The 13,498-nt window shown below is 33.7% G+C and overlaps 1 protein-coding gene across 1 annotated transcript in view; it reads left to right on the top strand.

The window, feature by feature from the left end:
• LOC131178333 (insulin-degrading enzyme-like 1, peroxisomal) overlaps positions 1-13,498 on the top strand; it is a 95,010-nt gene that overhangs the window by 80,580 nt on the left and 932 nt on the right. The window contains exons 18-23 of the mRNA XM_058143292.1: positions 8,666-8,770; positions 10,864-11,065; positions 11,151-11,359; positions 12,383-12,507; positions 12,589-12,640; positions 12,706-12,792. Of these exons, the coding sequence (XP_057999275.1) occupies positions 8,666-8,770; positions 10,864-11,065; positions 11,151-11,359; positions 12,383-12,507; positions 12,589-12,640; positions 12,706-12,792 (780 nt within the window). The remainder of the gene's footprint in view (positions 1-8,665; positions 8,771-10,863; positions 11,066-11,150; positions 11,360-12,382; positions 12,508-12,588; positions 12,641-12,705; positions 12,793-13,498) is intronic.

Raw genomic sequence — 13,498 nt, 5'->3', positions numbered from 1 at the left:
AATAGCCTTTGTGTAAAATTCACATCATTTTTTGTTATTATTTCAAACTTTGATAAAACTGAGTCTGCGCAATTTTTAACAAGAATCCGGTAGAGTGCCGGTTCTAATTTGGACAAAACAGTTCTTCTACACCTGTCAAAAACAATTTCAATATAATATACTCAAATTTTCAATCTAATTATTTCTCAACACAATCTCAAAATTACTCAGAAATCGCAACAGATTATTAAAATCTCAATAATTCAGTCATATGAATTCCACAGTTTCATACAGTCCATAATAATCTCAAATACATAAAAAATACTCATTTTTATTTAATTACAAAATATACAAATATTACATAAACTTTAAGTTTAATAATTTTACAAAGTACGTGGCAACCCCAAAGCTGCTACAAAATACAGAATACAAAATCCACCTAATGCCCTACCATGTACGCAATGTAGTGTAGGTGATTCTGGACTTCTGTGCAGATCTGACTGATCACCTTGCCATAGGTGTGCTGGGCTCCCCAGTAGTATCTCCAGTACCTACGCATAGCAAAAATAACGTGCTAAGCAATACTGCTTAGTGGTGCCATTATAAAAGAGAAATAGACTAAACTAAAATAAAATAATTGCTTATGCAATTATGATGCTAATATCTCTTACAGACTGATATTTCAGTAATTTTTTATAAGGTTATTAATTTAATGCTTTTTATGTCTTTATAATTTAGCTGCCCCAAGTGACCTAGACAGTTGACCGGATTGGATAAACGGGTAAACAGGCACTGGGTACCAAGTACCTCGGGCCATCACACCATCGGTCACAAAGCATCTCCCGGTGTGCAGACAGAATGGCTAATAAGCCATATAAGCAATCAGGCATAAAGCCAAGTATATCAGCATAATCAGAATAGCCACAAGCTATAATATCACAGAATGGCATAACAGGCCATGAAATACAGAATGGCGTGAAGCCATATGTAGTACTGCTATTAGAACCCTATTGGCATGTCAACCTATCCAAACCAATCATACTAGGCAATACTAGGACATGTTATAAAATTTAATGTGTAATTCTTTGTATTTAATTTTCATTGGTTACTAATTATTTCACTAGTCAACCCACAATGTTGACTTTTCATACTAGTCAACTAAAATATTGACTTTTCATACAGAATAGGTAAATTAGTTTCAATGTTACCTATATGTCACATTTTACATTCCACATGTGTTGGCATTTATTGCCAATTCCATTTCTAAACTTATTGTATTTTATTGCAATATTTCAGATTTGGTATGCTGTCTTAATCTAGCTGATTGACCTTATTCCCTTAATTTCTGGGTTTTGGTCAAAAGAGCAATATTATAGGTCTATGTCTTGTTGAGATTTTGGTACTGATTTCAGGTCATTTGGAGTTTTCTCGATCAAGTTATGGTCATTTTAGCAAAACTAGACAGATTGCCTCTGTTTGGCAAATTTTAGGTCAAATTCAATTCTGGCAGATTTGGTACTTCAACTTGTGCAAGTAAATTGACTTGGTTAATGACATTTCTTGGCTTTATAATCTTCACAAAAGTTGTATCCCTATGTCTAAGCTTTCCAACGATATAAATTTCAGGTCATTTGGACCTGTTTTGAGTGAGTTATGGCAAATTGAGTGGCTACTGTTCATATGGCCAAATTCTGGGTTTGCAAATTATCAATTCCAGATTAGGTCAAATTTGAGGTCATTTTCTGGACAGAATTTTAGCAAGGTTTCTACATGAAAGTTGGCACATTTTATGTATAGTTTTACTTCCAATTGGCCTTATACCAATTGGGGTCACACAATTTAGGTTGTTGTCCCAAACACATTCTGCCCTCAATCAATTCCTCAAATACCAAACATTATACATTCCAATTGCTGTTCCTTAATCTCCCATACCTAAATTCTGAATTTGTAACATTCCATGACCATTCATCACATCTCAAATTAGTCAATTTGAGCAGTTTATACAAGTCCTCAATATACAATATACAACCCTAATTCACAAAGTCAAAATCAACATAATATACACATGAAATCACCTAACTATTACATGTAATTCCAACTACTAATTCACATGCACTTCCATTAATCCATCAATACTATAATTTACCAATTAAATTCATGGAATTTAGCACTCTTCTTAGTTCATCAAGGCTGCCGAAAATCACCAATTGCCAAAGTCTTCAACATTTCTTTCAAACCCCCCAATTCAAATGCTCAATCACAAATACACATGAAATTAATTTGCTAGGGCATTGAATCACCTTAATCAACATCATTTCCCATCAAATATATGTAAAAATAAACCAAACACACTTGACTTTCATGGCTGCCGAATTTAGGTCACACCCAATACTCATCAAATTTTTCAAATTTCTCAATAATTCAATTCACCATAACATCAATTCCAAGTTTAATTAAGCAAAGGGAAGAAAATAGACACTTCCCTATTTTGAAGCTTGCTAAAAACTCACCAAATTTTCTTCTTTTTGCTCCATATAATCTGCCTAAGCTGTGGTGATCAACTTTAATGAAGTGAGTTAGAAGAATCATGGCTTGAAGATGGACCATTGAAGCTTGCATGCTTGGCCGGCCATGGAGGTTTAGGAGAGAATTTGATTTCGGCTTGGAAGAAGAATGAAGAAGATGAAGATTGTTTAGTGGAGAAATCTGTCCTTGAGTGACCTTATATATGTCCACAATCCTCCACTAACTTAGATTAATAATATTATAATTAAACTTTTAATTATCCCAATTTATACCCCTTTAATTTCCCTTAATTATACTACACATATGATTTTAAATTTTCATGACATTTTCAAAATTTAATACTACTTATTTTTAATGGACATTTAGGTCATAAGTCAACTCTAGGTGCCTAATGACCAAAATGCCCCTCTTCGGGTTGTATTTCAAATTTTTCGATACTACCGATTAAGTCCTTGACCCGCCGATTTCTTTAATTTTCGTTTTCATTTGTACCGATTTACTAAATTTTCTTTAACATTTTCAATGTCAATTATACCTCAATAGACATTTAATTTTGTCCTAAAAATATTTCCTAGGGTTCCCCGCGGTCCAGGGATCGGCAACGGTCTTCACTGTAACTTTCCGGTGTGGTCATCCATCGCTATGGTTCCGGCTCGTTTAATCTAGTTACATTTCATCTCTCTTATTTTTTCTTAATTTTTCTTATCATTTATTTCATCATTTTATGTCTCCTCACTATCATTGAAATGTAGTTCCAGACATCCTGACTGTCCGGACCGACATTAGTCACCAGAACAATTGAATGTACGGACTAGCTAAAGTGAGGATGTTACAATTCTTTCCCTCTAAATAAAAATTTCGTCCTCGAAATTTACCTGATGTAAATGGTCAAGGAATCTGCTACTTCCTTGCTTCTCTACATCCTTGTGTTGCCTGATCAATGTCTGGGTCTGGTTCCTCCTGGGCTTCCATGGCATATACCCATGGTGCCACTTTAGCTTCGGGCCTTTCGACCGTTTCAGAAATAGCCTTCTGTGAAATCTTAGCCGTCTTTGCTCTACCAGGTTTTCTACCCCTTTGCATTGTGGGGGTAGGTCTATCAGCTTATACTGGAGCTGTTAAATCACTCCTCTAGGGGCAATCTCTTATGAAATGATCCGTAGCTCCACACTTGAAACACTCTCCCTTTAACAGTCGACACTCCCCTCTATGTCTCCTACCACAGTGCGTACATTCTGGCATTGGGGCTGATTCCCTTGTTACTGTGCCCAGGGAGCTAGCTACAGATATCCCAAACTGGCCTCTCTGGCCCTGTGTCTGGTCCTGTGAACCTTTAAGCTTTTTACTATTAGTCAGTATACTTGACTGTCCCGATCCAACTTCCCTCTTACGCTGCCTATCTTTTCTGCTCTGTTCACTTACTCTGACCCTCTCAACCTTCAATGCAGCTTCAACTAACTTTGTAAAGTCAATAATCCCCAAAGCTGTTACCATGAGTTTGATGTTATCATTCAGTCCCTCTTCAAATCTCTTACACCTCTTAGCCTCATTGGGAACTATCTCGCTCCCGTAGCGGCTTAGTCTGATAAATTATCTTTCATACTCAGCCACTGATAACTGCCTCTGCCTTAAACTAATGAACTCTCATCTTCTTTCTTCCAAATATACCCTGCCCACATACTTCTTTCTGAACTCTGTGAGGAAGAAGTCCTAAGTTATCTGTTCTGGTTGCACCTCACTGGATACTGTGTCCTACCACTGGTACGCATCATCTTGGAGCAGGGACACAGCACCTTCCAGGTTCTGATCTGGGGTGTAGTGAAGTTGCTTTGGGACCCTTCCTGTTCTGTCCAACCAGTTCTCAGCTGCCACTGAGTACCCAGGAAATCTATAGCTCCAAACTTTCTAAGCTTCTCCAGATGAGATTTCTGCTGTGGAGGTGGTGGCGGTGGCATAGCTCCTGCTATCTGTCTGAAAAATTTGGCCATTTGCTGAAATATAGCCTGCAGAGGTTATGCAGGTGCCTCTGGTGCTGGTGGAGGAGGTTCCCCCCTGTCTCCATTCTCAGTCATGGGTGGAGCATGACTCTCCACTTCTTCGTCTACTGCTCGTTGCGATATTGAGTCCATATTCTAATCAAAATAACCAAAACAATAGATCTGCATTAGAGTCACCTCAACACTTATAAATGCAATGCATGGTATGCAATCTGTCTAGACCGAGAAATGCCTAAACCGTGCACTGATACCACTAAATGTAACACCCCTCACTCGTCTACAATGTAGCCGAGCAAGACGTGTCACACGGAGTGCCGAAGCACCATATCTGATCTTATCATATTTTCTAAATACTCATTTTGGATTTAAATAGCCTTTGTGTAAAATTCATATCATTTTTTGTTATTATTTCAAACTTTGATAAAACTGAGTCTGCGCAATTTTTAAAGAGAATCCGGCAGAGTGCCGGTTGTAATTTGGACAAAACAGTTCTTCTACACCTGTCAAAAACAATTTCAATATAATATACTCAAATTTTCAATCTCATTATTTCTCAACACAGTATCAAAATTAGTCAGAAATCTCAACAGATTATTAAAATCTCAATAATTCAGTCATATGAATTCCACAGTTTCATACAGTCCATAATAATCTCAAATACATAAAGAAATACTCAATTTTATTTAATTACAAAATATACAAATATTACATAAACTTTATGTTTCATAATTTTACAAAGTATGTGGCAAAACCCCAAAGTTGCTACAAAATACAGAATACAAAATCCATCTAATGCCCTACCATGTATGCAATGTAGTGTAGGTGACTCTGGACTCATGTGCAGATCTGACTGATCACCTTGCCGTAGGTGTGCTGGGCTCCCCAGTTGTATCTCCAATACCTACGCATAGCAAAAGCAATGCGCTAAGCAATATTGCTTATTAGTTGCCCCAAGTGACCTAGATAGCTGACCGGACTGGATAAACGGGTAAACAGACACTGGGTACCAAATACCTTGGGCTATCACACCATCGGTCACAAAGTATCTCCCGGTGTGTAGACAGAATGGCTAATAAGCCATATAAGCAATCAGGCATAAAGCCAAGTATATCAACATAATCAGAATAACCACAGACTATAATATCACAAAATGGCATAATAGGCCATGAAATACAGAATGGCATAATAGGCCATGAAATACAGAATGGTGTGAAGCCATATGCAGTACTGCTATCAGAACCCTATTGGCATGCCAACCTATCCAAACCAATCATACTAGGCAATACTAGGGCATGTTACAAAATTTAATGTGTAATTCTTTGTATTTAATTTTCATTGGTTAATGATCATTTCACTAGTCAATCCACAAAGTTGACTTTTCATACTCGTCAACCAAAATGTTGATTTTTCATATAGAATAGGTAAATTAGTTTTAATGTTACCTATATGTCACATATTACATTCCACATGTGTTGGTATTTATTGCCAATTCCATTTCTAAACTTATTGCATTTTATTGCAATATTTCAGATTTGGTATGCTGATTGGTATGTTGTCTTGATCTAGTTGATTGACCTTATTTCCTTGATTTCTGGGTTCTGGTCAAAATAGCAATATTATAGGTCTATGTCTTGTTGAGATTTTGACACTGATTTCAGGTCATTTGGAGTTTTCTAGATCAAGTTATGGTCATTTTAGCAAAGCTGGACAGATTACTTCTGTTTGGCAAATTTTAGGTCAAATTCAATTCTGGCAGATTTGGTACTTCAACTTGTGCAAGTAAATTGACTTGGTTAATGATATTTATGGGCTTTGTGATCTTCACAAAAGTTTTAGCCCTATGTCTAATCTTTCTTACGATATAAATTTCAGGTCATTTGGACCTGTTTTGAGTGAGTTATGGCCAATTGAGCGACTACTGTTCATATGGTCAAATTCTGGGTTTGCAAATTACCAATTCCGGATTAGGTCAAATTTGAGGTCATTTTCTGGACAGAATTTTGGCAAGGTTTTTGTATGAAAGTTGGCACATTTTATGTCTAGTTTTATCTTCAATTGGCCTCATACCAATTGGGGTCACACAATTTAGGTTATTGTCCCAAACACATTCTGCCCTCAATCAATTCCTCAAATACCAAACATTACACATTCCAATTCCTATTCCTTAATCTCCCATACCTAAATTCTGAATTTGTAACATTTCATGACCATTAATCACATCTCAAATTAGTCAATTTGAGCATTTTATACAAGTTCTCAATATACAATATACAACCCTAATTCACAAAGTCAAAATCAACATAATATATACATGAAATCACCTAACTATTACTTGTAATTCCATTTACTAATTCACATACACTTCCATTAATCCATCAATACCATAATTCACCAATTAAATTCATGGAATTTAGCACTCTTTTTAGTTCATCAAGGCTGCCAAAAATCACCAATTGCCAAAGTCTTCAACATTTCTTTCAAACCCCCGAATTCAAATGCTCAATCACAAATACACATGAAATTAATTTGCTAGGGCATTGAATCACCTTAATCAACATCATTTCCCATAAAATATATGTAAAAATAAACCACACACACTTGACTTCCATGGCTGCCGAATTTTGGTCACACCCAATACTCATCAAATTTTCCAAATTTCTCAATAATTCAACTCACCATAACATCAACTCCAAGTTTAATTAAGCAAAGGGAAGAAAATGGACACTTACCTATTTTGAAGCTTGCTAAAAACTCACCAAATCTTCTTCTTTTTGCTCCCTATAATCTGCCCAAGGTGTGGTGATCAACTTTAATGAAGTGAGTTAGAAGAATCATGGCTTGAAGATGGACCATTGAAGCTTGCATGCTTGGCCGGCCATGGAGGTTTGGGAGAGAATTTGATTTCGGCTTAGAAGAAGAATGAAGAAGATGAAGATTGTTTTGTGGAGAAATCTGTCCTTAAGTGACCTTATATATGTCCACAATCCTCCACTAACTTAGATTAATAATATTATAATTAAACTTTTAATTATCCCAATTTATACCCCTTTAATTTCCCTTAATTATACTACACATATGATTTTAAATTTTCATGGCATTTTCAAAATTTAATACTACTTATTTTTAATGGACATTTAGGTCAAAAGTCAACTCTAGGTGCCTAATGACGAAAATGCCCCTATCTGGGTTGTATTTCAAATTTTTTGATACTACCGATTAAGTCCTTGACCCGCCGATTTCTTTAATTTTCGTTTTCGTTTTCGTTTGTACCGATTTACTAAATTTTCTTTGATATTTTCAATGTTAATTATACCTCAATAGACATTTAATTATGTCCCGAAATTATTTCCTAGGGTTCCCCACGGTCCAGGGATCGGCAACGGTCTTCGCCGTAACTTCCCGGTGCGGTCACCCATCACTACGGTTCCGGCTCGTTTAACTTAGTTACATTTCATCTCTCTTATTTTTCCTTAATTTTTCTTATCATTTATTTCATCATTTTATGTCTCCTCACTATCATTGAAATGTAGTTCCAGACATCCTGACTGTCCGGACCGACATTAGTCACTGAAACAGTCGAATGTACGGACTAGCTAAAGTGAGGGTGTTACAGTCTCGCATGTGACTTCAAAGGAATAAGTAGCCGACGTGTTCACTAAAGGATTAAGCAGCAAGATATTCCATACTCTAGTTTTTAAGTTAGGTATGTGTGATATACACAAACCAACTTGAGGGGAGTGTTGGAATACGTTTGTTAAAGTCCCTGTTTTTGTAGAAGTTTTAGTTCTTTCAGTTATCTTCCTCCTTTCATTTCCTAATTAGTCTAGAATTCCTGTTGTATCTAGATTTCTTGTGTATAAATAGGAAGAGTGTGTAAAGCATGTTTATACTGAAAAATACAATAATATATACTGATTTTTCTCAAAAACCAGTCTGTTCAACACTTTTGAAGTATTTCGTTATTTCTTTCCTTTGCAATACCTAGGAAATGGGCTAGAAATACAAGTTCAAAATCGCAAGCTTTTTTTCTTCTCATGAGATTCTTCCTTGTGAAAAGAAAATCATGTTACGAAATATTTGTTTGGCTGCTGTTTCTTTCTCTCAGCATGATGCAACACCACTTGCATGTTTTAACTTGCTTTTAAATTCCTTCACCCTCATAGGTGATTCTGACTGGTTATAATGACAAACTGAGGACCTTGCTGGAAAATGTCATTGGAAAAATTGCAAAATTTTATGTGAATCCTGACAGGTTTGCTGTGATTAAGGTATTAACTAAGAATACTTATTCTCAAATTCTTTCAACTTTTTTACATTAAAATTGCTGTATTTTCTTCAGAATATATTTCAAACATGCATGCTTCTGTACTAAACTGATTTTGAGGTGAAGTGGAATAGTGGATAAGTTGATCACTTGAAACTTGAAAACCAACATGATTGGGGAAGACATTGCTTATTTGTTCATAGAAATATGACTGGCCCACCCTTCTCTCAACTTGAAACCAAGCCACATCTACACTAGACAAAAAATTATGGACAGATAGGGAAACATTTGAATGGACTAAAGTTCACGGCTTTGGTACAATATTTAGAAGAATACAGAAAAGGACTAATTAACATAATAAGATAAAATTAAGCCTACAATAATTCCGAACCTTAGGTATAATCCTATTTAATATATATACACACAGACACAGACACATACACTGGACACTCACCCGCGCGGATATTTTTAATTTTTTTAAAATTAGTAATAGAATAAATAATAAAAATATAGTATTTAAATTTAGAAAAAATATTAATTAAAAATGTACAAAAAAATCTTAAATTTTACATATCTTGTAAATATTTATGGAAACTTTTGTTCATCATCTCTACATTGTTTTTATTGTAACTTTCAAGCTGTGATGATGGAGGTTTATATTTAGATTGGCTTTTTTTCTACTAAAATTTAGTAGAATTATTTTTTCCATAGTAATTTTACTTGGTATTGTGACTATGGCTTTTATATGTCACTGTTATATTCATTAAGTATTTTTCATTTTACTTGTCATTAGCCTATTTATCATCCTATCATACTTACGTTGTGACCTTATTTCATAACTCATTTTTATAATAATATTTATATAGATGTTAGGTTAAGAACTAAGAATTGAAAATAAGTGATTAGTTAATATGACCATAAATTTACTAAGAACAATAAATTTTATTTAATATATACACATTAGTTATTAACAATTACTGATAAAATATAGCTAAAAAGTATAAAAATAAGCTGCATTAAAATTATGGGCAATCACTTAGTTATTTGATTGTATTATTAATTAATTACACTTAGCAGTTCTAAATTTAAGAATTTTTTGTAATTATGATTCACAAATATAGATATATCTTACTTTTATTTAAATTTTTATATTAAGTATTAATAAACTATAAAGTCACATATTAGTTAGTAGTATTCATAAGACTAATGAACTTTATTTAATGTATACATATTAATAATTATTAATGATAAAAATTTGCATATTTTGCAATTATAATTAATAAATATAAATTTTATCAATTTTATTTTAATTTTTATATTAAGTATTAAGAAATTATAAAGTCACATATTAATTAGTGGTAGTAATATATACATATTAATATATGCATATTAATTATTATTATTGATAAAAATATTAATTATTATATATATATCCAAAAAGTGCTAAAAACTGTTGGCATAGTTTGATTGTTAAGCTCGGAATTGCCTCAACCAATATGGTTCAAGTCAATTTGGCTTGTTTCCCCTGCTTAACATTTTCTTCATTTTAGTTGTTTCCACTAAAATGGGAATCAAAAACTCAATTATCCTAAAAAGTCACATATTAATTAGTAGTAATAATAGGATTAATAAAGTTTATTTAATATATACATATTAATTAATATTAATGATAAAAATGTATATTTTTTGCAATTATAATTTATAAATATAGATATATATTAATTTTATTTAAATTTTTGTCAAATATTAAGAAACTAAAAAATTACATCTTAAATAGTGGCAATAATAAGATAGGGGTAAATAGACAAATGAAAAAAATATCATAGAATGTCACTGGTCACTTTTAGGTGAACTTATTTTAGAGACCAGGTTTATTAGATTTTTATAGATCTAGATATAGATATGCCAAGTTATGCCCAAAGCTTGTGGCAATATTATGAGACCAGAATTTCTTTCTTCCTTCCTTCAAAAAGAGAAGACAGTCATTTGTTTTTGGGTGCCTGTATAGGTAGCACATTCATCAACACTGTCTAGGGTGTGAAAATTAATCAAGGAGTGGATGAAATTGGTGTTGACAGTCTATATATTATTTATCAGGAAAAGTTGGGAAAGGACTATGAAAATAACAAGTTTGAACAACCCTACGGGCAAGCTATGTACTATTGCTATTTATTGCTATGCGACCAGACATGGCCATGGATGGAAAAACTAGAAGCTCTTCCTCATCTTGAAGCTGAAGATCTTATAAAGTTTACTCCCATGATGCTCTCAAGGGCATTCCTAGAGTGCTACATAGCAGGTCTTTTAGTCTTGATTACTTTCTTGAAAGCTCTAGGATTACTATGATTCTTGTCTTTGATTTATTTAATCTTATTTAATTTCAGGTAACATTGAATGCAGTGAGGCAGAGTCCATAATTCAGTATGTTGAAGATGTTTTCTTCAAGGGTCCAAACCCTATATGCCAACCTTTATTCCAATCCCAGCATTTGACAAATAGGGTTATCAAGCTTGAAAGCGGTATGAGTTATGTCTACCCTATCAAAGGCTTGAATCCAAGTAATGAGAACTCTGCTCTAGTACATTATATTCAGGTAACAACAAATGTTAATCACTCTGGTCTTGCCGGGTTACATCTTTTATCCTTATTGTAAACCATTTTTGTTATGAGGAAGTAAGTTTTTTTACTATCACCTATGCTTGCGTTTTCTTCCTACCTCTCCTTTTTCTCATCAATTACTTCAACATGAGGAGAAAATTTTAAATATCTTAATCAGATTTGTGTTTTAACAGATGTTGCATTCTTGATGTTTCTTTGGTTTCCTACAAATATAGTATTTTAATAAATTAATTAATATTGTTACTCAACTATATCGTTTTCCCAATTCATATCTTCACTAATTTTCTAGGCTGTATGAAACTTAAGCACAAAATACTCGTCAACTTAGATAGGAGCCTAAACCTGAAATTGCTAAAACAAAAGTAATAGAACATATATTTCTATGAATTCTAATGCATATGATTCATCCTACTCAATAAATTATTGATCAGACCTTTTCATTTTTTTCTTTTCCTCACTAAAATGTGAATGCCTTATTGGTTCTGATGGTTCCACCATTTGCTGGGATGTTTTGTTCAGATTTGGTTATTATATTAATGGCGGGATTAATGTGTGAATGTTCATTGACCATAAAACCTACTTGGAGAATCAGGGATTATGTTAAAAGCTCAAGGACTCATTCCCTTCAATTTGGGTCCTGTCCTTTAGAGGTTGGAACATTCAATGGTACTTGATGGAAAGACTACTGTTTTTGTTGAGATGTTATTCGGTACAGTTTTAACAGAGAAGTGGAAAATTTTTCAATTTCTTCTTTGTCTGGACAGAGTCTGCAACTAATAAATTTCCTCTTCTATTTCATTCTTTTCTTCTCTTTACCATGCTATGATCTATCTGGACATTCTTTAATTGGCCTACTTTGCTTGCTTTTGCTGAGTTTATTGTTTCTGAAATCATTTATTCCTATGATCTTTACCAGGCCATTTGATTTGACTAAAAGATTTTATTTTTGGTAGAGAGAATGATGTAGTTGCTGAATCCATTTGATTGAATTATCTAGGTTCATCAAGATGAATTTATGCTGAATGTGAAACTTCAGCTTTTTACTCTAATTGCAACGCAACCAACCTTCCAACAGCTGAGAACAGTTGAACAACTTGGGTACATTACTCACCTCACACAGAGGTATGCAAAAGTCTATTTTCCGTAAACATTTCATGAAACTTCAAATACCTATAATGCAGTTGAACTTATCACACTATGCAGGAATGATTATGGTATTCGTGGATTACAATTTATCGTTCAATCTACAGTAAAGGTATGCTGCAATTTTTTTGTGTGAATTTCCACCATATTCTAAATTGATCTTGGTGAACTGGACAGGATCCGGGGTATATTGATTTGAGAGTCGAGGCATTCCTCAGGTTGTTTGAAAATAAAATTTATGAGATGACTGATGTGGAGTTCAAGGTGAGATTGGAGATAATAGTCTCAGAGTATCCTTTTTTTTTCTGCATATTTATTTGGACTTCATCTTGAAGTACTTGATCACACTATCTGAACACAACAAAATTTATTGAGAGATCCAATTACGACACAGAAATGAACATGCACAGCCTAAACAGGACATGATATAAACTAGTTTAAAGATAAATTCCTTAATGACTAGTTAGAGTTTACTTGAATATATTTAGATATAAATCCAAAATAATCATGACTATGGACATGAACATTATATTGAACCCACCTCTGCACACTATAAGTCAACAGTATTCTTATGGCCTAGTATGAAGATAACTCTAAAAATTTCTTTTAATTGCTATGTTGAATGTGCAAGTAGTTACCATGTCCTAATAGTTGTTTTAGAGACTGCTGAATTAACAGTATGAGGACCATTATGCTATCTATCTTTAAGATTCTCATATCAGTAACCTAAATGATAGTCATAAAAATTAGTGGTTATAGTATTGGTTTTTCAATTCATTTTTAAAGTTCTACAAACAATGAGAAGAACATTTTCATGTGGCCTGAAATTGAAATGATTACTAGCTCATCAACAGCACTTTAGCATATTAGTTTGGTTGTTGAATTAACTCGTCTTAAGATAGCTCGCATACTGAGCTGAGTTTCGGCCAATAATTACAATATCTTATGCATAGCAACAGGGGCACTAACA

This window comes from Hevea brasiliensis, chromosome 3 (genome assembly GCF_030052815.1).
Source record: "Hevea brasiliensis isolate MT/VB/25A 57/8 chromosome 3, ASM3005281v1, whole genome shotgun sequence".
Taxonomy (NCBI): Eukaryota; Viridiplantae; Streptophyta; class Magnoliopsida; order Malpighiales; family Euphorbiaceae; genus Hevea; species Hevea brasiliensis.
This window is presented reverse-complemented; position numbering and strand designations above follow the sequence as displayed.